This window comes from Canis aureus, chromosome 18 (genome assembly GCF_053574225.1).
Source record: "Canis aureus isolate CA01 chromosome 18, VMU_Caureus_v.1.0, whole genome shotgun sequence".
NCBI lineage: Eukaryota > Metazoa > Chordata > Mammalia > Carnivora > Canidae > Canis > Canis aureus.
In genome coordinates this window covers 22,904,540-22,930,074 of record NC_135628.1, presented here as the reverse complement: position 1 = coordinate 22,930,074, position 25,535 = coordinate 22,904,540, and the positions used below count along the sequence as shown (strand labels likewise).

The 25,535-nt window shown below is 37.3% G+C and overlaps 1 protein-coding gene and 1 pseudogene across 7 annotated transcripts in view; both read left to right on the top strand.

Moving 5' to 3' along the window:
* Positions 1-91: 91 nt before the first annotated feature.
* PALS2 (protein associated with LIN7 2, MAGUK p55 family member) overlaps positions 92-25,535 on the top strand; it is a 110,145-nt gene continuing 84,701 nt past the window's right edge. Inside the window, exon 1 of one of the 7 annotated variants that reach the window (XM_077856495.1) lies at positions 92-249. Coding sequence is in view for 3 of the 7 variants with exons in the window: in XM_077856494.1 (XP_077712620.1) it covers positions 17,764-17,788 (25 nt within the window). In the remaining 4 variants the exon portion in view is untranslated. Of the gene's footprint in view, positions 250-780; positions 918-17,646; positions 17,789-25,535 lie in introns of those variants that run through there. The other 6 variants (XM_077856496.1, XM_077856498.1, XM_077856497.1 and 3 more) reach the window with 6 other exon arrangements.
* Positions 15,715-15,812, top strand: LOC144289261 (U6 spliceosomal RNA; annotated as a pseudogene).

Here is a 25,535-nt window from a genome sequence, read left to right as displayed (position 1 = left end):
GAGCGGGGGGAGGAGGAGGGCGGCGGAGGGGAGGCCGGCGGAGCGCGCGGCGGCGGCGGCGGCGGCGGCGGCGACCGCGACCGGAGCCGGGGCGGAGTGGGGAGCCGAGGGAGGGGGCGGAGAGGCGTGAGAGCCGCCTCTCGCGTTTCCCAACTGGGAGCCCCGAGTTTGTAGATGGGGCTGCTCGGCGGCGCCTGCGGCTGAGGGAGAGCAGCGGCGGCGGCGCGGAGGCGGCCGAGGTGCGAGCCGGTGAGTTGCCGGGGCCCCAGGCTGCCCCGGGAGCGGGCTCGCCGCGCGCCACGCGGGGACCCCGGCCCGCCCCGCCCCCGCAGCACCTGGGCTCGGCGAGCGGGCGGCGCGGTGCGAGGGCTGCTCGTGCGCCTGGCCCGGGCCCGGAGGCGCAGATGCGGCGCGCTGTGCCGGCCCCGGGCTCCCGGGCTCCCCGGCTCCCCGGCTCCCCGGCTGCGGGCTGCGGGCGGGCGGAGCGCGGCAACGTGTCTGGCCCCTGCTGCCCGCCGCCGCGCGGCGCCCGGCTCTCCCTCCACGCGCTCGGCGGCGCGGCCGCGGCGGGGGCCGGCGGGGGCCGGCGGGGGCCGGGCTGGGGGCGCGCGGGCAGCCCCGGGGAGCCGGGAGCCGGGGGCCGGGAGCCGAGCGCGGGCGCCCACCCTCCGCGGCGGGAGCGGCGCCCCAGGCATGAATGGAGAGCCGCGCCGGGGGCGGTGGGCGCTGCGACCGACACCCTCGGGGCCGGCGCCGGGCGTGCTCCCGAGCCCCAAGTTCTTGGGGGAGGAGGCTTTCTGCAACTACTGCTGCTACTTCCGAGGCACGGGACTCGTCTGGTCCAAGTGGTTGTGGGCCAGGCACACGCTCTTCCCGAGGCGTTCGCTGCTGAGCCTCCGTTCGCTTTCGGATCCTGGGTACGTTAATCTGGAACCAGAGAGGTGCTGGGGATTTTTTTTTTTTTTCTTTTCTTTTAAGGCGACGTGGAGGAGGGCCAGGAGGGAGTCGATTTAGGGATCCCTGCGGCCGGTATGATGACCGGCTGTGGACTGGTTGATGGAGATATATCTCCATCAATTTATTTATTTATTTATTTTATTATTTTTTTTTTCAGAAGGACTTTTTTTTTGACACTTTATTGGGAGTTTAGTCCCCATCTCACCAGCTCCTGGGATTACAGCTGGAGAGGACATCCATTCAACTTCATCAGTTGGGGCGTGCATTTATGTAAGGGGATTGGGGGCAGGCGAGGAAGGGAATTGAAGGCTGATGGGGAAGCTCAGAAGAATTCTCCGCATTACTTACAAACAGCCTGTTAAGGTCAAGCTAGCCACGTTGGTTTTTTTTTTTTTTTTTTTTTTTTTACTCTTTTCCTACGCCTTTGGGGCTTGTTGGAATTCTACTTTATGCTTCCTGAATCGGTCTCCGTGTAATGTGGTTCGGAACATTTGAGGTGTGTTGAAAGGCTCTTCAGTTTGGAGTATGGTTTAGCAGCCATTTCCACCCGTGAAATCTTGCAAATCGTCGTTTGGAAACTTATGTATGTCGAACATCTTAGGCGAGGTAGCACGGTGGTAATCAATGCAGAGATAGTTGCGGTGCATACGTAGAACACCGCAACTAAGGTGATCCTGCTCCTTTTAGGTACCTACTGTGCAGTTATGGTCAGGGATCGGGCCTGATTATAGACCTATCTTCTGAGGCCTTATTACAGTAAACAAAGAACTTTGGGGTTGTGTCATTTTGAGGTCATTTGTATCTGAAATCTGTATTTAAATACATATTTAAATATGTGTTTGCACAACATGCTACTTTTTTAAAGTCCCATGTTTCTTTTATTTTAGACCAGGGTTACATAATATTCAAATGGTAACTCTTTTAATTGTTCTGTTTTATCCTTTGGGGGTTGCATACTAAATATTTTTATGAAAAAACATCAACCAGTGGGGTAGCTGGGTGTGTGTGTGTCCTTTTCCAATTGATGCTCCTCAATTCCTTTCTCACCTGGAATTTCAAAATGAATTATTTTACATTCTAGATTAAATAAACACTGGAAAAATTAAGGTGCTTAAGCAAGTCTGGTAGCACTACATAAGACAGAATCGTTTTTTTGTTCTTTGAGCCAACTGTTGGATTTTTTAAAAATGAATCATATTTTTCTTAAACATTTGAGGGAGCAGTTTGCTTTTTTTTTTTTTTCCCTGAGTCTCATTTCAAGCTGAAATTGTTCCAGAAGACTACACAGCCTGCTTCTCTCCTTCCCCTCTCCCCTCCTTTTTAGCTTGGGATAACCAAGACAGCCATAATTGTGTTACCTTTTTAAAAGGCTGTTTTTAAATTGAAGTTGAGTATTTACCATCTTTTTAAAATGTACTTTACCACTTAATAATGGATGGTTAGAAGACAGCAGATGTTTTAATTAAATGCCTTTCACATTTTTGACATCCAGGCTTTGTTAAAAGTGAGTAACAGCAAATTATTGCCGAGAGTTGCAAATAATAGAGGGTTAGTGCTAGTCAAAGGCTATCTAATTGTAAAAGCACCAAGAAAATAAATATTACAAGAAGCAAGAGGACCCATTTGTATGTTTGACATCACTTACTGTATTATAAATTATCTAGTTCTAGGTGGTTTTTGAAAGAGTGTTTTGCAAAGTAGACATTAGGTTTGTAACACTGATAATTTCCTTTAACGAGGCAATTCATTTGGTAAATGACTAAATTTGTAACAGAACCCTACTTCAGGTAAATGTAGTTAACTTGCAAGGGCTGTGCTGGTATATATTTTAAGGAGAATGAACACCTGGTTGTTTTAGGTAAAACCAATACTGGGCTGTCTGAAGATATTGTTTATTCCTTTAAAAATATATACTGAGAAGAAATATGCTAGTTTTATTTTGCCTGTAGGTTCTTTCCTTCCAAAAATAGGCTTCACATTTATGAATATCGTAAGAGCAGAGAAGCATAAAAGATCTCTTTACTGGTAGGTTGCTAGTATTGAATTAAAGATTTTATTTCTTTCTTGTAGGGCCCAGGTTCTGCACAGTGTATTTCTGGTCAGTCTCACAGAAGGTGCAACAATTTCCCCCTTTTCTTGTTATTTGTCTATGACCACTGGGGGGAGACTTGATACAATTTAGATTGACCATATCCCTCCCTTACATACACTGGCTGCTAATCATCCCTGGGCACTTTGCCAAACTGCTGGAAATGTGTTGAGAAGGATGCACTCAGAGTCAAGTCTCGATCAAGGTGTCTAGTGACTTTTATTTTTTTTTAAACTCACACCACAGTTACAAAGTATGTCTCTTTATAGATTGTGTTATAAACAGTCTACTTTTTAGTCTCTTGTTATGTGGGCTAACTATCTAACAACGTGAACGATGAGATTCAGGATTACTTTAGAGCTTTTATAATCTGACTTTACTGATGTTAATCTTAGTAGCAATGTAGTTTTACTTGTTTACTGTACACAGATATTAGTTGTCTGGAAACATCTGGAGATACTGAACTGAACCTCTTCAAACAGATTGGTTATCTGTTTTAAAAAGCTTTCAGAGGAAGAGATTTTTTTTTTATTTATTTTACTTATTTATTCATGAGAAACAGAGAGAGGCAGAGACACAAGCAGAGGGAGAAGCAGGCTCCTCGCAGGGAGGCTGGTGCGGTACTCCATCCCAGAACCCAGGATCTCGCCCTGGATCGAAGGCAGACCCTCAACCTCTGAGCCACCAAGGCGGCCCAGAGGAAGAGATGTTAAAGCACCCCTTGTATCCAGTGTCACCACAAAGGGGAAATTCTTCCTTTTTCATAGTAAAGATAACATTAAAACTAACAACTTTGTCGACCATTATATTGTGGCTATTCTTAAAATCAGAAGTCTGGTTTCCACTTTTTCTCTTCTGATGGTATTTTACCTTGGCAACATCAAATACAATCATAGTGAACTCAGTAAACAAAGGATATTATGTTTATAGTAGTTTAGAAAGAAGTTTGTATGTTCTTCCGTAGCTAAGACCTTTGTACATTCTTGATCATAGTAGATAGGATAGAATTTGAAGTAGTTTCTATCATTTTATCATCCTAGATTCTTAAATGGCTTTGCTTTTTACCTATTTTTTTTTTTTTAATGTTCATGGTATAGTAGAAAATGATATTTTCTGCTTAGGAAACGTTCATTTCTAGCTAACTTCAGGTTTGTGTCAAATATGTGGGAATGGTAATTTCTAAAGGCCTTTTTTGTTAAAGTTATTTATCATTGATGCAAGGCAATATAAGGTTTAAAGATAATATAGTGTGTTTTTTGTATAGATTGTTAATTTTCAAATCCTTTCTACTGCTTACTAGTTCCTACACGTGAACTGATCCCTACTTACTTCGCAAACTTACATCTTTTTCTTTTAAATTACTCCTTTACCACTTCTTTAACATTGTCCTGTTCACTATATCTGCCCTCCTTTTTGTCCCTCAGAAATGTCATGGTTTGTTTCTGACTTAGGACTGTTCACTCTGCCGGAAAATTCTCTTCCTAAAACATTACGTGACTGGCTCCTTTTCATCATTTCAGGTTTCAGTTCAAGTATTCTCAGATAAGCAGTATTCACTAACCAACCGTTTAGAATGACAGCACCCTTATTTCCTTCTATCTCATTACCATTAAAAAAATTTCTGCAAACCACTTATCACTACCTGAAATTGTATCTTTATAAAATTTGTAATTTATATAAATTTATATAAAAACTTTTCTGCAAACCATTTATCACTACCTGAAATTATATTTTTATATAATTTATAATTTATATAATATGTAATTTATGTTACAATTTATATAATATATAATTTTATTATCTGTTCTCACTACAGTGTAAGCCCCATGGAAACAGTAATTGTAGCTCTTCTGTTTAACTATTTTTCAAGGACTTAGACCTGTTCCTGGCACACAGCTGTCATTTTATAAATATAACTTCAAGAAAGAAAAAATCTGAGGTTCTGTCCTTCCTCAACTTTTGATGTTATAGTGTCCCTTTACGGAATGCTATGAGGAGATGGTAGTTGTAGTAAGTAGGCTACTTTTGGCTGTAATTAATAGAAATCCATCTAAGTGGTGTAAACAAGAGGTAAGATTTATTGTAAAGATTCAGGGAGCATCTGATGGAATCCAAAGATTGAGACTCAGAATTCCATCCAGTGCCAGCACAATACACTACATCTCTTTATTCTGCACACATTTCCTTTATTCTCTTGCAGAGAACCACTTCCTACTCCTGTTAGCGGAAAATATGGCTGCCAGCATCTCCTGAGTTTAAGTACCAGCTCAGATGACAGGAAAGATTTATCTAGTACTCATCCCTCCCCTGTTCAACAAACTATATTGTATTATTAGAACTTGGTGGTATTTGCTGTAACCGTGTGAAGTTGGATTGGAGAGACAACCCAAGTAGATGGTACAATGGTAATTAATGTTCACCCTTGACCACCCTCTGGAAGTTTGGTTTCCCTTCTTTTAAATTTTTCTGGCATATGTAGTTAGAAGATCTGAGAAGCACTGTCCTGGGGATATTAAAAAGAAATGTCCTTTCATGGAAGGAATTTACAGTTTGAGGACAATAAGATACATACATGAAGGAAAGAAATGATCAAAACCAGCATAGTGATAATATAAAAACAGGAAAATATTTGCAACTTGTATTGCAGACAAAAGGCGAACTTCCTTAATATGTAATGAATACCTATAGATTGATAAGAAAAAGACCAACTGTAAAGTTGAGCAAAGATTATAGACAGGTAATTCATAGAATAGGAAATCCAAATGGTTCCTAAGTATATATACTTAACCTCACATATAAGTATTATAAATTACAACTGTTAGATACCATTTTAACAAATTAGAAGGACCAAAAGAATTTGATAGTACTTTTGAGGAGGATAGAGACTAACAGATGCTCTCTCACATTGCTGGTAGATATAGACATCAATAGAATTTGATGTGATTGAAATTTATGAAGAGTACGAAGGTAAATAGAAATACGTGAGAATATGCGTAAATTGTTGTAGGTGTTTGTGGGAGAGGAAAGAGCTAATTTACAACTTAATTATCTGAACATTAACTTGTGTTGCTTTATTTTTAGCTTTAGTCATGAAACAAGACCAGGCTAGGGTAAAGCCAGCAAGGTCACACCTCACTCCCCTGCCCCACCCCCAACCCCCACAAAGGAGATTCCTTTTAGGATTATGTTTAGTTCATCTTCTCAGATCACCCTTTCTTTTTACCTTAGTGCTGGTGAAGTTCATTTCTAAATGGTAGAGATTTCCATATACTTTGCATCTTTCAGAGCCTACCAGTTAACTACTTAGTAGCACTTAAGTAGATTGAAATGAACTGTGCTTAGCTTTTCATAGACCCACTTCATAATTTTATGCTTTTGGAAATCTTTTGTAAGAGGTGATTTGGAATTTTATTTGATAAATGTACTTATGTTTTATTACAGTAAATGGCCAGTTTTATAAATTGTTTATAATATATTAATGGAACTTTTACATGGTTCCTTTGTTCTGTAAAATATTGTTAGATCTTGGTTGGGTTAGATATGAAAAGTGGGGTGGATAGGGCACCTGAAGATGCTTGAAATTTTTCTAGAACAATTTGTGAGAAATATGAAAAAAGTGAAGTGTGAGGGATTGCTTTAGAGAAAAATATGTGGCGGAACCTAGAGGGGCTATATCTTGGGAGGAGTTTTCACTTAGGAAAATGATAAGCCAATTTAGCTGAATACATCAAAGATATGATATATACTTAATATTTTTATGCCTTAGGTCATTTGCCTTGAATTGACTTTGGTACAGGGGTTTTCCACCTAAGTAGGCATCAGAATCCTTGATAATTATTCTCTATCAAAGAATTCTAAATTAGTCTGGTGTAGGGCCAGATCATGTTTATATTTTAAAGTCAACAAGAGCCAATATTAGTAAAATAATACATTCTATAAAATGTTCTCTTTATTAATCAAATCAGCATAGGTTTTAGGGTCTTGTATCATTTATATAGCTCTAACCTTAGAATTTGGTCTCTTACCGTGGTATCTATTTTAGCCAGATCTGATATCTCTGCAAGCATCAAAATGATTTCCATTGCTTTGCTCATTTTTATACTCTTCCATTCTTTGTAACCTTGTTTTTTCTTTACTAATGAAAATTCAAGCTTGCCGCTCCCAGGAAGCTATCAGTTGGCTGGCCTCATGCACAGTTTATCTTTTCAGTATGGGGCAAATTATAGCACAACACTTACATAACTGGCAAGTACACACCATATGAGTGGCTGATTTATATGCTTTAACTCACATGAGCCTTGTGCGTATATGCCTGGTTTTACTGTTTGAACCTCCTAATTTTTCCTGTCAGCACCAAGAGCTTGGAGATTAGTCATTGTGTCAATGGCATGAGTAATATTATTGACTGCTTACTATGTTTTAGGACTATGCTAAATGGTCTCCATACATTATCTCATTTGCTCATCAGCAGCTTTTTAAAATCTAAGACCCTTATATGATTCTGTCAGTTTTCTGTGTCTGCTATAACAAATTGCCATAAACTTGATGGCTTACAACAAAAAGAGATTTATTCTCTCACAATCCTGGAGGTCAGAGATCTGAAATCACTATCAATGGACCAAAATTAGGGTATTAGCAGGGCTGTGCTCCCTCAAACGCTCAAGAAGAGAATCTGTTCTTTTCCTCTTTTGTGTTTCTGGTGGCTGCTAGCGTTCCTTGGCTTGTGGTTCCACACCACTTTAGTCTTCAAGGGCTTCAAATCTCTCTCAGCTCCTCTTATCACCTTCTCTTGTATGTGTGAAAGAGTAATCTCCCTTTGCCTTTCTTTTATAAGGACACATAATGATTCCTGATAAGCTCCCTATCACAGGATTCTTAATCACATATGCAAATAGTTGTAATATGTTCCTTATGGTCCACTATCATAAGAGGAACTTTTTAGTATTTTGGATGATTGTGGCTGTCTTCAAGGGGATTTGTTTATTTTACCTAGAATATATATATGTCTGTTTACATATAATATGTTTTATGGAAAATTTAGCTTTACATAGATAAAATTTTGGGCCTTTTTATTCATCTATTAAATGCCCTTCTATCTGGGACTTTGATATAAGAAATCTGGGTAACTGAGTTAAATTTTAATTCATTGAAGTTGCTTGTTTCAGAAATTAAGCAATGATACTGCATATTTTTATGTCAGTTGATTCAAATGCTTTTTATTTTCTTTTTCAAACTAGTAATCTTTTGGAATGAGGGGTAAATGAAAAAACTTTAAAGACTTTAAGAAGGTTGAAGCACCCTGTGAGGCATATGCCTCACTTTGAGGCAGAGTCATCACTGGATGCCCTCATCAGTCTTAGCATTAGGTTCTTGAAAATCCCAAGGTAGAGAAATTTTCCCTGAAGGAATTTAAGATGTTATGGGGGCAGTAAGGTTAAGCAATCTGTGGTTGTGATTGAAGCCTTAAAAATCCTTATAAACATTCATCCAATTAAAACCTTAAATGTATCAAACAGATATCAACAACATTTTATGCAATTAAATTTGGAAAAAAACGTGGACTATACGTTATTTTCCATTTCCCCCTACTTGAAAGAAACTTTTCAGGATTTCCAATTTGAGGGAATGAGGTAGAGAGTTCTTAAAATTTTAAGAAGCATTTTTTTTTACGGTGTCTTATAAATAAGAGCCTTTCTTATTTCCACTCAAAAGTTACTCCAACTTGTGGTTCCAACTGTTGTTCTAGAGATAGCATAACTTGGATATTTAAAATTAAAAAAATAAGCTTTTAGTAACCTTTATTTAACTCAGCTTGCTAGAGCTGAGGGGGTATTTATAGTTCTTTTTTACCCATGATAATTTCATGCCAGCACTCATCAGAACATAGCATAATGGAACACTGATTTGGCTCTGTCCTTCTCATTCTCATATCCTTTCTCTCCTTCCCAATAGACTGTTTCTAGATCGAAGACTGGAAATTTTTGTCCCTTCTTCTAAGAGTGAACTGCAAATATCATCTACTCTGCCATCTTTTTATTTCCCTTCTCTTTTATCTTCCAGACCTGCAGTTCCCCTTTTCCCAAAATACCTCCAAAAAGAGCAGCTTAGAATTTGTTACACTCAAGTAGAAATTTTCACCAAAAGTAAATCCGTGTACATACATGTATACTGGGATTTCACACAGTAAAAGGGTTACCTTAGAAAAGAAACTGTCTTTTTTGCATCCCGTCAACCAAGCATTGTTCCATGATTATAGCTGAGTTTAATCTATTACTGAAATTAGGAAACAACACAAATTAGCATATAAATAGCATTTTATCATGTGCACCTGTCTAAGTTCTGAAAGAGTTTGAAGTTTAGGAAAAGAAAGTCTCATCTGTAGAGAGAGACTTGGCATTCATTTGATTGAATTAATTTTGAGATGAGTCCTTTTAGCTCTAAAACTTTGATTCTGAAAAGGCAAAAAGTGTGCCATAAATTGATTAGGTACTGAATTGCTAAGAAACGAATATTGTTGGGTGAGGTAACATGAGTGATGGCATTTCAGTAGAAAGAGACGTGTGGTTGCAAGTGTAGTAAATAAAAATAATTTGGTTAGAATAGATAGTTTATATTAGAGAATAGAGGAATTAGGCTGAGTAGATTTAAAAAGCTAGATTTTTTAAAAGAGATTTAAACATTTTCAGGTAACAGTAAACTTCTAATCTAATATTGTCTTTAAAATTTTTACATGATAGTCTTGTGCTGAGTGGGTTACAGTGAAGAAGAGAATAGTGGGAAGAGACTTGCAGTGATAATTTAAAGGTGAAGCAATAAGAACTTGAAAGTGGTGGCAGAGGGAATGGGGAATAAGAGATAAATATAGGGAAATTACAATTTCACTGTGGCTGATCAAATGACAGAGGTATTTCAAAGTTTGCAAGGGATTCCTAGGCAAAGGGCAGTCCATAGGTTTTCAGGGTTTGGGGATCTTTTCCCAAGGTAAGCCCTCATCTTGTTTTAAAGGTTCATGTAGGTTCTTACTTTCTTTTTTTTAAGATTTATTTATTTGAGGGGAGAGAGTACACGAACCTGCACACCTGCAGGTATGTGCAGGCAAGCAGGGGAGGGGCAGAGGGAGAAGAAAAAAGAGAATCTCAAGCAGACTCCCTGCTGGGCAAGGAGTCCACTCGGGCCTTGATCTCACGATCCTGAGATCATGTAGATTATGTTTTTAGTACATTCTTGTATTCTCTAGTTTCAAGCAGGTTGTTCTCAATGATATATGACCCCTTTATTATTATTAAAGGATGGAGATGTCTTTTGTGATCATTTACCTGGGTACTAATTAATAAGTCACATTTCATTTATCCCTGCATGATATACTGTTAACTTTCAAAGGAAAGATATTTACAGTAAGGATGATGAATGAGCTGTGTGGTTGTCATGGAGGGGAGGGTCAAAGGAACTGTAAAAATTAGGGAAAAGGAAAACTTAGAAAGTCAAGATACTGGTAGGAAGATTATGAGAATGTTAAACAAGGAATTTTAAAAACATTTTTAAAAGCATTCAAATTCCTGAAAGATACTTAAAACAGTGTTAGAAGTTGTGGGGAAAAAAGTATGTGACTTGATTTTTATTATTAGCATATAGCTATGCTATGCAATTAGCATTATGCTATGCTATTAACATAGTATAAAGTATGGTCAGCAAATACTTCTTACAACCCTGACCATACTTTATATAAAGCCAAATTATTATGAGACACTAGGTGAGCAAGAAAATTGAAGTGATTTTGATTTTAGAAATGTTAAACTGTATTAGCTTGGTGCATTTATTTGCATTATTTAAAATATATCACTGATTCTGGGGGCAGTTTTGCCTCCCACAGGACATTTGGTAATATTTGAAGACATTTTTGGTTGTCACAGTCTGGGGTGGGGTGGGGATGCTTATTAGCATCTAGTGGGTAGAGACCAGGGATGCTGCTAAACCATTTATAGGACAATCCCTCCATAACAAGGAATTATCAAAATGTCAATATACCAAGATTGAGAAATCCTGGAATATCGAGTAGGCAAGTTCTTTTTTTTTTTTTTTTTAATTTTTATTTATTTATGATAGAGAGAGAGAGAGAGAGGCAGAGACACAGGCAGAGGGAGAAGCAGGCTCCATGCACCGGGAGCCCGAAGTGGGATTCGATCCCGGGTCTCCAGGATCGCGCCCTGGGCCAAAGGCAGGCGCTAAACCGCTGCGCCACCCAGGGATCCCGAGTAGGCAAGTTCTCTGGGCAGTTTTAGAGACCTATGAATTTCCTCTTTTTTTCCTAGGATTGTCCAGAAACTGTCTGTTAACGCTCTTTTTTCTAAAAGCTTACTGTACACTTAATTGTCACTGTTTTATTATGTTCTTTTTTTTTTTTTTTTTAAGATTTTATTTATTTATTCATGACAGAGAGACAGAGACACAGACAGAGGGAGAAGCAGGCTCCCTTTGGAGCCCGATGCAGGGCTTGATCCCAGGACCATGACCTGAGCCAAAGGCAAACACTTAACCACTGAGCCACCCAGGCATTCCATCTTTATTATGTTCTTATCTTAAAGGTATATCTTAGACACTTTAGACAATATTTGCAGTAGATCTGTTCCTCTTAGGGTGGCTTTTTTCTGCTAACTTATGTATCTTGTGTTTCAGTCATCTTGAGGGGTCACCCTTGTTTCTAAATTCTGAGAGCCTCTTAATGTGATTTCCTAAGCATTTCTATTACAACAAGGCTTTATATGTGCTTTATGGTTTTTCATGACCCGGGTCTGTGTTGAGCTAGTTCTTATGTCTAGGTTTTTCTGGTAGTGTTTGCATCTGTTCTTAACTTGTTTATGCAAGATTTTTTTTTTTTTTCTGATAGCATTTGAACCTTTTCTAATTTTTCTATGTATAAGAAGTTTATTTAAAAAAATGTTTAGCTGAAAAGAAGAAACATCTAGGAGTTATTTCTTTTAGAATAATTTTGTCCCTGTTTATAGATAAAGATTGCCTTAAATAAGTACATATGAAAGGTTTTATAATAGTTTTATAATGATAAGTGAAAAACACTGAAATTCTAGAATGTAACAAGTATGCAAAGTTTTTTGTTGGTGTTATCGTTAAGTAATGCAAAATAATTCATTGGAATATAAAGATAAATGAGCATATCAATGGAGAAAAACATTTTGAAAGAATCTTAACCCACTTCAGTTTGATGTTGATCTAAACATATTGGCTATTTAGTAAGATATAAGTGAAATATGCCTGTGTATGCTAGCTACTCTGTGCAATAAAGGAATAGAGAGGGAAAGCAAAAGTATGAAGAAAACTGTTCTCTAGTGGTCAGGGTATGGTGATAAAGGAGAGGGAGAGAAGAGTGAGAGAACACTGAGAATTTATCTTTGAGTAGCAAAGTTGTAAGGTAATTACAGATCTACTGTTTAATAGATAACTTCTCGTCTGCCTCTAGTTCCCATAAATTATATTTTCATCTTCCACTTTCATCTGTGCAAGTGTTTCATTAATTGACCTTCCATCAAATCTAATACTGATATGCCTTGTTGATAGATCACTTATTTAACAACAATAGGCTTTCATTAGTTTACTAAGTGATATATTCTTGAACTGCACCACAGAAACATCTACCCCACTACTTCAATATATATGGTTATTTGTATTGAGTCTTGACTCCTTCCTTGGGTTTCTTTTTAGCTGTGGAAAGCTTTGGTGCTGCAACTGCCACCTCACAAAAGAAGTATCATATCTTCACTGCGTAAGCATACAACCCACATCAGTAAGATTATTTTAATTGTCGAGATATTTTAGCTAAGAAACATTTAGGTGTTTGAAGAGACTGCTCTCCTGAGTCTGGGAATTCTGGGGTAGTTGAATATGCAGCGTTTGTGCTCTGAACAACCCAGTTTATGTTGACCAATGAACAGAATAGCTTTTCCTCCCTAGTTATTATGATAAACTTGTTTTAATTAACCTTTAAAAAATACAGTTACCTGGTAAATAGCATTAAACTATAGAAAAATGAATATGCAATGAAGTTAAAAATTTCTGTTCCCAGCCTTATTTCATAGAGTTAATCATTGATAACAGTTTTAGATTTAGTTAGTAAAGTGTTTCTCAACAATTCATAATTAGCATTTTGGCAGAACTATGTTGTGTAGGATTGTGCTGAGCACATCTTAATTTTTAGTGCTCCTGTTCTCTGCCATAGCCATGGGGGCATCAAAAATGCCATGACTTCTCTCCAAATGCTTCTTGGGGAGGGAGTGATACTTACCCTGGGTGAGAGTATTATAATTTTTAAAATTATACTGCTTGTCTTAGAAAACATGTCTTTTTTCAATTTTACACAGTAACTATATTGACTCTACCATAAAAGAAGACTATTTGAACACACATGTACTTCTCAAGGGAGGCCTAGAGGAAATCCACTTAGGAAGAACTGAATGTCATAGATTACGATGTTTATTCAATCTTATCTGCTTTCCTTTATGACAGTGTTACTGTCTTGTGTTTTCAATTACCTTTTTTTCCTTGAGTGTTTTGTGGTTTTGGAGTTGTGAGCTCATGCTTGGCTGGGTTTCATTGAAAGGATTCTGTACAGCCTGGTTAAAGAGCACATTCCTCCAAGGAAGATTTGCTAAGGCTTCTGTTTGGCATCTTTGTAATTTTTCTGCTCAGGGTTTTCTGTACAAGGTAGGTATATTGGAACCCTGAATCCTTGAGAGTAGGCCATGGTTATACATTCTCAGGAGATATTTCCCTTTATCAGGGAATCCAGACTGAGACAAGCTAATGCTCATTGTCTTCCTTGGTTAGCAGGCACATCTTTGCTAGGCCAGTCTCTCATAGGGTGGCGGTTAGTCCTGTAAGGTCCCAGCCTTATATGGAGAGCCACAATTTCAATTCTCTGTTGTGAAGAGACCAAGTCCTAAGCTGCTGCCTCTGAACTTGTAGGTACTGAAATCTACAAACCCCAGAGCAGCCGTGGCTTAAGCACCTGCTTACCAGTTTTTTATCTTCATCCGGTGGACCCATGAAGATTCTCTTGGCTTGGTTTTGTATTTGAGAAGATGTTTTTGGTATTTTATATAGCATTCCTAGCTATTTTGTAAATAAGGGAATTATCTTCAGATTGTCAAGTCTAATTTTTTGTTGAACTTTCAAGCCTCGTTCATCTGCTTTCTAACTTCCAGGAATTTCCTAAAATTTCTAGTTTGACTAATCTTTTTCATTTATCTCCCACCTCACCTCCAGTATTGTTGGCATTTTATTCTTTTAAAAAATGCCGGTATCTTTTTTGTCATTTTACTGTGCCCTTAGCAAAAGAATATAGGCATGTGTGCTCAGTCTTTCATTTTGGCTCACAGCTTGTCTGTTTTTAGATCTAAGCTCATTAGGGCTAACTGATGAAAAGTAAACCTCTATAAATGCCTTTTCATTTAACTTTAATTTTGACGTTTGAACTTGAGCATGATCTTTGGCTTTAAAAGAGGTGAAGGGGCAGGGACAGAAGATAAAATTCAGATTATTAACTGTGAAGTAGAACAATGTCTTCATGGGGTGGGAAACAGTGAAGATCCTGCCATAATATCTAAACTTATAGGGCAAATTACAATAAAATGATGAGAAACCACAATTGTAAAATTAAGTGCAAAAACTATTAACTGCAGAATGCATGTCTGACATAGTACTAAGAATTAGAGTTCAAACATAAATATGATGCCATTTCTGTTCTCAGAGAGCCCACTAATTTTGTGGTAGAGACAGACATGCATATGAAAATATAGTCAGTTTTCATTATTCATGGTAGTAATGTCTTAGAAATTCCCTGTGACCACTGAATTAGCAAAAATGGAGTCATTGCTTCTGGGGGAAAATTCTGAGTTTCTGAGTTATGTTCCTATGAGCCTCTGATCACATTTTCATTAACTGGTCAGTATATAACCTTGTTATTCATGTTTTGTTTTTTTGTTTGTTTGTTTGTTTAAAGACACCTTAACATGTGTTGTTGATTCATTAATATTGAATGGCCAATGGCACAGTAACTCCTACCTGAAGAAAGGTCTTCGGACACATGTTTTATTTTTCTCTGTAAGGCACATCCCCAGCCTTCTTGTCCTTAGGAACACCAAACAGCATTTAATGCTTGAGGGGGCATTTTTGACAGCAGAATCACCATGAAAAAGCACGAAAATATGAAAAACATGGCACTAAATAGACCATGAAAAGGATACTTGTTTTTAGTATAAGATCTGAAATGAAAGGACAGAATGTCGCCTTATTGGACCTAAGCTGAGGATGCACACACTGGGCATAGTTTTTGCCTCTGTGCCTGTCTGCAAGTAACCACAAGAGCCCTCCAAGTATTGACTTTGGGGTTCAAAATAAATTTTAGCAAGTAGGCAAATTCACAAATACAGAATTGATGAATAGTGAAGATTGACTATGCTATATGGTGAGTAATGTAATTAATTCTAAATCTGCTAGCATGGGTCAGGAAAGGCTTCATTTGAAACCATTAAGATGAAGTGATAGCAGTATGAAGCAATAGATTTAAAGAATAGCACATGGCCCAGTGTGACCAGAATTGAAAGGGCCCCTCTGAGGAGGAGCAGGAGAGCACGTTTGAATAGTTGAAGGAGATGTGCGTGCTCGCTTCGGCAGCACATATACTAAAATTGGAACGATACAGAGAAGATTAGCATGGCCCCTGCGCAAGGATGAAGGAGATGTGAGTCCCTTGTATCATATTAAGGAATTTGGATTTTATAGATGATAGGAAACCACTGAATGATATTAACCTAGGGATAAGCATAGTTATATTTGTATTTTGGAAAGCTCACTCAAATAGCGATATTGGGGATAGATGAAGGAAAATAAATAGAATGTTGTAGAAGTTAAGGTAAGAGGTGCCTTTAACTGAGGTAGGGAATATAGGAAACACACCAGATTTAGGAAGTAATGCAGTATTTGAATACAGTGAGTTTGTAGTTCCCATAGACCATCTTTACAGAGATGTAGGAAAGGAAATGAGTGAAACTCAAGAGATAGAGCTTTGAAAGAAATTAGAATGTATTTATGAATTGATTAATACATATTTTAGTGCATACAGTGTGTCAAGTTACTGTCCTAGCGCCAGAGGAGATAAAACAATGAGTGATTTTTTTTTTTTTTTTTTAAGTGAAGGGAAGACAGGTAACAATCAAAGTTACTTCAAATAAGCACTCTGGTGAAAACAAACCTAGTAGGAGGGAAAGTGGCTAAGAGTGTGTGTGGGAGAGGCACACTACACATTCCAAAGTAATGGAATTGTGCAGCAGTTGGATTGAATGTTTAGGTTTAGCTTCTGGGGAGGTAACATATTAAGACAAACGAGAGAAAAAGGATCTATGTTGGATATCTGGGAAGATCATTTCAAGCAGAGAGAACGGATGATGGTAAAGATGAGAAATGGGAAATTAATTCAGCACATTTGAAGTGGGGAAGGCAGGCCGTGCAACTGGAGATGAGCAGATGGGGGAGAAATTGTTGAGGGTGAACTCAGCAGGGCACACAGTGCCAAGTCATGAAGGCTGGTATAGGCCATGGTCAGGTTTGGGACATTTTCTAAGTGCAACAGGAAGCCACTGGACAGTTTAGCAGGAGAGTAACAAAGTATTTTTTATTTTTTAAAATGATCTCTCTAACCATTCTGGAGAATATTGTCGAGAACTAGAGTAGAAATAAGTGATAGTTGAGTGCCTGCTGAAGTAAATAAGCAAGAGGTGATGGTGGCTTAATAAAAACGATGCCAAGTGCAGCTGTGAGAAGGTCAGGTTTTGAGTCAGCTACTTAAGATTATTTTTTTTCAATCACCTCCGTCATGGCTGAATTTAAAAACCACTGCATCACTGGATCTGTTATGAATTCTGGGTATTTTTGTAAGTACATATATAAAATGTTATCTTGAAAAAAACTCAATGAAATTTATTGCTCTAAAATAACTTAGTTTTGAGATACTAAATAAGATTCAAATTTTCATATTTAATAAGATCTGGCAGTGATCCTGTAGTAATATTTCAGGCTGTTTGTGTTTATTAGTTATGTAAAAACACTTCCAGACAATTTGACTGATTTAGTTATAACACTACATATTTTCTTAAAGTAGCAAAGCTTTGACCTGCTTTGTTAATTAGTGGTGAGGTCAATAAAAATATTCAAAGCAGGGCTACCACACTGTGAGAGTAAATTAAGGATACTACTATTACTTGAGCTGTTTAAAAAAGGATCTCTGTAGATCTAGCTTTTCTGTGGATGAGTTTGGTGCCTTAATGAGGATACTTCCAGTCATGGGATAGAGCAGGGACTAGGGTGGGGAAAGATTAGGGATTGGTAGTCTAGTTAAGAGAATTTTAAAATAGTCTATACAAAAGAAGATAAAAACTGTAAATCAAAGGTCTGAGAGTGGAAATTTTGAAGAGGATGAAATTGAGACTTTAATGAAACAGAGTGAAAGTATTTGAAAAAAAATATAAATGTTTGCAAGTTAGGGAGAATAAAGAGTATCAGATGATTCTGAGATCTTAAGCTTTGGAGAATGGGTGGAAGGTGATGTCATAATAGGTAGACTTTATAGTAAGAGGAGTAGGCCCAGGTGAGTGAGTAGTTTTAAAAATGGTAAATTAAAAGCACCATCTTTAGGACTTTCCTGGGGAAGTATGTTAAGAAGGCAGTCAGAGAAAGGTGAGTGCAGTCACTAAAATTTCAAAATGATATTCATATAGAAACTAGTTAAAGAAGAAAAAAAAAAGAAACTAGTTAAAGCTCTAGAAGTGAATGAGATCACTCAAGAAAAGAATGAAAACCTGAAGCATGTCAGTAGCAGTGATGGTCTCTCCTCAGGCAGGTTAAGAACAGATAATGTAACTAATTTATCAGTCATGTCATTCCTAAATTTATTTACAAAGTTTGAGCAATGGCAGGGGAAGCTAGAAAGTTGAGCTGAGTTGGGAAGCTGAGTTGGAAAGGATGAAGTGAACTACTCTTGAGAGAAGCTTTGGTGTGGAGGGCAAAGGAAAGAAGGCAGTGATTTAGGGAGAAGGGAAGTGGGGTTTCAAATAGTGATTAAAAAAATTACTGAAGGATGAGGAAGATGTTAACACATTTATAAAATGTAGAAGTATCAAATGAGGAAAAATACTTAGGAGAGTAAGATGATTTGTGTTTCATGGTCCCACAGTAGGCAGGAAGGACTTGATTCATTGTAGCCTTGTAGGGGAGCAGGGTCTATTTTCTTCTGAGGTTGGAAAAAGAGTAAGGAACTGCACTGACATTTGATTTTTAGAAGTGGAGGGGAATTTCAGTAAATCATAAATGATACCCTCTTTTTCCTTTCTCTTCTAACAAAATCCTCTGTTGGTAATTCAGTGTAGTGAATGTTTGAAATGGGAATGTGGGAGAACTCATGAGGGGGCAAAGTAATGGAATTGTGCAGCAATATTGGGACCTTGCTGATTTTTGGAGAACCAGGGAAGTTTGAACATGTTGAAAACCCCGGGAAAAGAATAGATAGGAGGGCACTGAAATGAAGGAAGGGGAGCTATGGACATCAGAGGTGAGCAGAAAGGAAGACAAACTTGGTTCCCTGACAATTTTGTCTAGGGCTACCTATGCTTAAATGAGTGCTGACAAGCTTTATCCAGGACACTGGGTGACTCTTTTCATTAAGCCTAAGTGTAAAGTACATCATTAATGCCATTTTATCAAACCAAAGCATATGAACAAGTTCTGTTACAGCAGAAAACTATCATTATAGAAAAGGACTTGTTAAAACATCCTGCAATCTTTGAAACCATATTTTTATGTAACCTTTTAAAAATTTGTGAAAAACCAAATTACCGTATTTTTAGTTCATTTTGTTACCAATATTCTCAAAACATGATATCCAGCTCAATCCTTAACTTCTGGAAATGAAAGCTGTTAAGGATATCCAGTTGTGTACAGTGTTTAGTCTTGCCATAGGGAAATTTACAATGAGATAAAGATTTAAGTAGTACCAACCAGTGTTCAATTGTCATTTCATCTGTTTGGAGTACTTTTTCACCACTTTGAATATATTGCATATTCTTTATGTTTCTTATAACCAGAAAGTCTTCCACATAAGAAATGTGAGGCTAAAAAAAAAAAAAAAAAAAAAAAAAAAAACCCAAAATAATCTCTTCATTTTGGATAGGATATAATTTGCTGCTCTCACCAAGGTAGGACCTTTTTGGACTTTCTAAATCTCTGAAACTTTGTTAAATAATTAGCAAGGCTTTTCTATGCAGGATTTTCATTTGGACATGTAAAATCAAAGTCTTCTAATATTTGGACTATTTTGACATTCCTATGGCAAGGACTCCTTATGTGGGGAGGCCTCTGTCTCCCTATCTTCTCACATGAGCATTCCTGCCCAGAGGGCATGACTGAATGACATTATACCTTTGAGAATATTTCCCACTTCTTTTTCACCACCAAAAATAGATTTTTGTGCTTATTTTTAATGCAATGCCTTGTGCATATTTTTATGTAATGTTTTGCCCAGTGCTTTAAAGGCTGGTGTAAGTAGAAAGGGACAACAGCCTGAGTGGTAAGACAATAAAATGTTGCAAATGGAGAGCTAATTCTAGTAGCTTGTAAAATATCTTAGCACAGAGAGATGTGTCATTTTGCTTTAGCATAATATTATAATCTAGATTGCATTTGAGTACAGGTCAATAATTTTTAAGCCCCAGTTTTTTGTTAAAATGGAATTGGTAGGTATGAGTTAAGGAAAATGATTTGTTTGACGCTCAATAAACATGGCAGTAAGTAGAAGCAGTTTTATGATGAGTTAAGATTGACTAAAGTTTCCTTTTGTTTAAATTAAATCCTTACGCTATGAATGTAGAGAATATACATATATTTTGAAAATTGAAAATATTCTTTTAGGCTTTTAAATATTGGTTTTATTTATTTTATTGTTAATATATTAGTGGAATGTTTCCCTAAAAATACATTTCATGTCATAATGTATACAAAGAAGAATTTAATGAAGCATATCATCCAAGAACAACTTGGTCTTCCTCAGGCTTTAACCCTCAAAGAAAAAGTCCTGTTTGTTTTTAACTCTAAAAGAATGGTTATAACTCTGATTTTTCTTCATTCAAACTGACATTACTCTTCACCTGACTGGCTCAGTGGTTGAGCGTCTGCCTTTGGTTAGGGCATGATTCCAGAGTCCTGGGATCGAGTCCCACATCAGGCTTCCTGCATGGAGCCTGCTTCTCCCTCTGCCTGTGTCTCTGCCTCTCTCTCTCTCTCTCTCTCTCTCTGTGTGTCTCTCATGAATAAATAAATAAAATCTTAAAAAAAACAAAAAACTGGCATTACTCTTTATACATGAGAGATGTATTTTTTATACTTTTTAAAAATTGAAGTTGTTAGTACACATATAAGTAAAAGACCGTCAGTGCTCCCTAATTCTCTTTATTTCTATTTCTTGCTCCCTAGAGGCTACTACTTTGAACCTTTTAGTTGTACCAGTAAATGTCGTGCTTGTGTTGCTGATTCTTGATCTGTCAGTTAAACATTATAGAAGAGGAGGATTTAGCTCTTTTTCCAACTCTACTCTTGCTCTCTCTGTATATATATCATATATATATCATACACGCTTCTGATCCCTCAATTCTCCCAACGTAATTATATTGGTAATTTCGATTAGATCGGTTACGTGTTAACTGATCCATTATTAAACTATAACAGCCTTTCTCCGTTCTTGTATTTTTATTTTCTTGGAGTTAATAATTATTTGCTAAGTTTTCTATATACACTACTTATCAATAATTCAGTCCCCAAATCTCTGCTAGTTTTCTAAATCACCTTTCAGTATGTTAATTCAAGTTTTATCAATTTCATTTTCTTGAAGATGTCAGTCCTGGAGGCTTCTGACCTGTTGAATATGGATTCCTTATTTTCCATACCTGATATACACTTGTTGCTATCTTTCTGAGAATCATTTTTGCCTTTCTCCTGGTTTAGGTCTAGTTCCTGTACTTCATGTCTTTACTTTTTCTCTTGTCCTTGTTTCATGCTTAGAGGGCAGCACTTTTTTTTTTTTTAAATCTGAGAAAAAGTGTTTGTGGTAGATTAATTTTGTGAAACCTTATAAGAAAGTCTGAAAATAAGTTTTAACTATACTCACACTTGATTAATACTTTGGCAGGGTAAAGAATTTTAGGATGGAAATGTTTTTAAATGTGTCATTTCATCTCCTATCTTTAGATGTCATTATTGAAAAGTTTGAAAGCACTTTGATTCCTGGTTCTTGACGTGCGTTTGTTTTTTTTTTTTTTTTCTTTTGTCCCTAATGTGAAATCTCACAGTGATGTGTAATGCTATGAGTTTCTTTTCACCAATTTCACTGGGTGCTCTATTCACCATTTAGTCTAGCAAGTTAATATTTTCCAGAATCAAAAGCAGTAAGTATTATCATTTTCCTCCCTTATATAACTTCTCTTACTTAGATGTCTTCTATCAGGTCTTGTAATTCTTTTCTATTTTTCCTACCTCTGTGCTTTTCTACTTTTTTGGTATTTCCCCAAATTTATTGTCCATGCTTTCTACACTGAATTTTTTTATTTCTACTTTTGATTTTTATTTTCTAAGAGCTCTTTTGTTTCCTCTTGATGTTCCTCTCCTGGAGCAATCTTCATTCTGATTTCATGAATACAGTATTATTCCTCTGAGAATGTTAATGATGCTTGTTTTCTTTCCTGAATACTTTCATTATTCCAAGTAGATTTTACCTGTTTGATTGTTTATTCTGGTCTGTATCTTTCATGTTATAGGCATTCTCAGCATATAATATCCTAAGGTTATTAGCTCATTGTTAAGAGTGGAAAACTAAAAATGTGAAGCTCTTTTTTGCATGTGGAGCTCTGTAGCCATTCTATGACTGGATTGTTTAGGGGTAAACCTGAACTTGATATCTGTGTCTTTCCTATTAGGCTGGTCATATTCTCTAGAGAAGACTTTTGACATCTTCCTGGAAGATTAAGACCAACTAAAGTCTTCTGGTAGTCAGAAGGGAGAAGCAGCTGGCAGAGTTGTCTCATCTTTCAGTAATTCCATTTTCCATATGATTTCATTGCCCTTTGACCAGACACTTCTTACCTTAGTCTTTCCAGAAAATAAACCTCTAGTTTTTTGGTCCTGTAATTTACAGGGGAAGGGGTAGGCAATTACTCTATAAGGAGGGTGAAATGTAAGTAGTATATATGAAAATAAATACAGCTCCAAGAAAATAAAAACCAGGAATGGAGAAAGACAGCTACAGTTTATTACTAAATGAGCTAATGAACACTGAACAACTGCTATCTAAGTCTCCTTTCTATAGCTCTCCTCGCTCACCTCAAGTTCTTTGTGCTGCTGAACTCTGAGCCTTTGGAAGATTTTGTTGTGTAAATGGGATGATTTTTTACTTTCTCCATAGCTTCTTGAGTTTGGTCTCTTTGGGTTTGCTCAATTTAGTTACTCCTTTGCCCACATGTTTTACAGCTTTCAAAGTCCACTTTCTCTCATTTTTCCTATCTTTGTGAATTTATGCTTTTAAAACTAAAATGAAATTACAGACACACATCTTTATTATACTTTAGAGGGGTATTAGGAGAGAACAAAATTAATTGAGTTCAATTTATTTTGTATTTTTTATTTTATTTAAAGATTTTATTTATTTATTCATGAGAGACACACACAAAGAGAGATAGGCAGAGACACAGGCAGAGGGAGAAGCAGGCTCCATGCAGGGAGCCTGACGTGGGACCTGATCCCAGGTCTCCAGGATCAGGCCCTGGGCTGAAGGCGGCACTAAACCGCTGAGCCACCCTGATTGCCCGCAATTTATTTTTATCTAGAAATATTGATATTGTCCTCTCAAATAAAAATATTTTTTCATTTCATTTTAATTTTGCATTTCTATTTAATTTTCTTTCAAACTTGACACTTTATTTTGTCAAATCCAAGCACACCAAAAATTTGGTCCCTGTCAGAGATAAGAGATAAGCTTCTGCTAGAAAACTTTTTTTTTAAAGTAGTCTCCATGCCCAGTTGGGGCCCAATGTGATGCTTAAACTCAGGACTCTGATATCAAGACCTGAGCTGAAATCAAGAGTCAGGCACTTAACTGACTGAGCCACTCAGCTGCTCCTAGAAAACCATTCTTACTTTTATTTTTTAATTATGCTTTAGGTACAAGGATCTTTGATAAAGGGCACCCTTCAGCTTTCCCTCCCAAAAGATTTTTTTCTCTGAGTCATTACAGCCATCCATGCTTTGCTTCAATTTGGAATTTTCTTTGGATCTTTTGAGTATTTTTTTTTTTAGGATTTTATTTATTTATTCATGAGAGACTGAGAGGGGGGCGGGGCAGAGACACAGGCAGAGGGAGAAGCAGGCTCCATGCAGGGAGCCTGACGTGGGACTTGATCCCGGGTCTCCAGGATCAGGCCCTTGGCTGAAGGTGGAGCTAACCTGCTGAGCCACCTGGGCTGCCCAGATCTTTTGAGTATTAACAGGAGAAATAAATTGGCTTCTGACACATAGGTGCTATTAGAAACTCAAGGCAATTCCAAAGTGACTTTATATTTCACTTTGTATTTATCAGTTGATTATATAAAATTTTATGTCCAATTTGGCTGAAAGCTGGATAACAGAAGGAAAAATAATTCAGAGCATTAGCTGAGTGTTTGTTGAGTACCTGTTGAATACAAGGCAATATATTGGGCTATGTAGAAGAGAGTGCTCTTGTTCTATGAGAGATTATAATAAAGAGAAATAGAAAGCACACATGATACACCTAGTGAATGCTGACAAACCTTCCTTTCCCCTTATTTTACCAGATACTTAAAAACATTTGGGGAAGTGGGAAAAGAAATGATGACTACATGCTTTCCCTTTGGATTTTTGCTATATTTATTAAACATTATAATAGTCTTTTTTTTGGAATTATGTAATGTATAGTAATTAAAATCTGTATCCATTATCACTCTTCCTTTGGCATTTCTTGTACTCTTGGTTAATTGCCTTTAACCCTAAAAGATTACTACTGTAAGCAAAAAATAAGAGGGGGAAAAAGGTAGTTTTCTTTTTAAAAAGGAAAGGTTTTATATTTAATCCTTCCTTTTCTTTCATTAAATAGATTTGATTTGGTAGCTATTTGTCATAGTCCAGGAAGATAGGTAATAGAGTGGTGAGAAGTATCTTAACCCAGTGTTAATCATAACATCTAGCATCACTGAACCCTTCTGACTTCAAATAGTTTTTAATGGCCATTTCTGATTATTAATCTTACTTTTATTTCAGTCATCTACTATTCTTGCAAGCATTTATTTCAATCACTGACTGCCCCTGAGCACATTATTACTAGCAACTCATTTTCTTCTATTACACCAAACTTTGCAACTGCTTCCTAGTTTCTCGAGGGTATTTCTGATTCCATTAGTATGTCCAAATGTAGGAATGATGAGAGATGGCTTGTGTTGACCTGTGGAAATTTGTGTGTCTACTTTTTACAGAGCTAAAGTCATAATAAAGACCCACTGTACTGTGGTAAGACTAAAACTAGAAACTGTATTTTCTCACGCCCAGTGCTCTCTCAAAACTAGATTGTTTCATGATTTTTCTTCATATGCAAATGAAGAAACTCAGCATATCCCTAGCTCATGGTCAGTTCCTTGCAGAATGTCCTAATTTGCTATCCGTTCAGTGTCTTGGACATTTTCCTTTTTGTTTAGGGAATATATTGAGAGTGCTTTGTTAGATTATGCATGAGAAATGCTGCTTATAATCTGTGATTATAACAAAAGGAGTTGAGCATGGTTTGGGGCCAGATGAGCTGAATTCTCTTTTTTTTTCCGTCCTATTGACCCCATTCTAGCATGTCTCAAAGTTTTGGAGCTTCCTTTTTTCATCTATAAAATGGAAATAATACCTATCCTATCCAGCTTACAGCATATTTTAAGACTAAAATGGGATAGACGATGTGAGAAAGGATAATAATCCACACATAAGGTTGTTACTAGTTGAACTCAAGTAATGACTAAGAACAATATTTGGGATTCACTAAGGGAAAAATGTAAAGATGAATGTTGAATTGACTAATGTAGGTGGGAGACAATGGACAACTGACCTAAAAAGAAAGTGAAAATAAGACAGTGTGTATAACTACAGTGGTATTCAAGCAAGATTCAATGGTGGTGGAGTTGTAAAGAATACCTGTTTTTAAGACTTCTACTACCAAGGACAGAGTCCAAGATGACCAAGGAGTAGGAGACCTTAGTTGCATCTGGTCCCAGGAACTCAGCTAGATAGCAGTTAGATCATTCTGAACAGCTATGAACTCAACTGGAGATTTAAGAAAACAATAGCTGCAACTCTACAAATAGAGTAAAGCGACCACTTTCTGCAAGGTAGG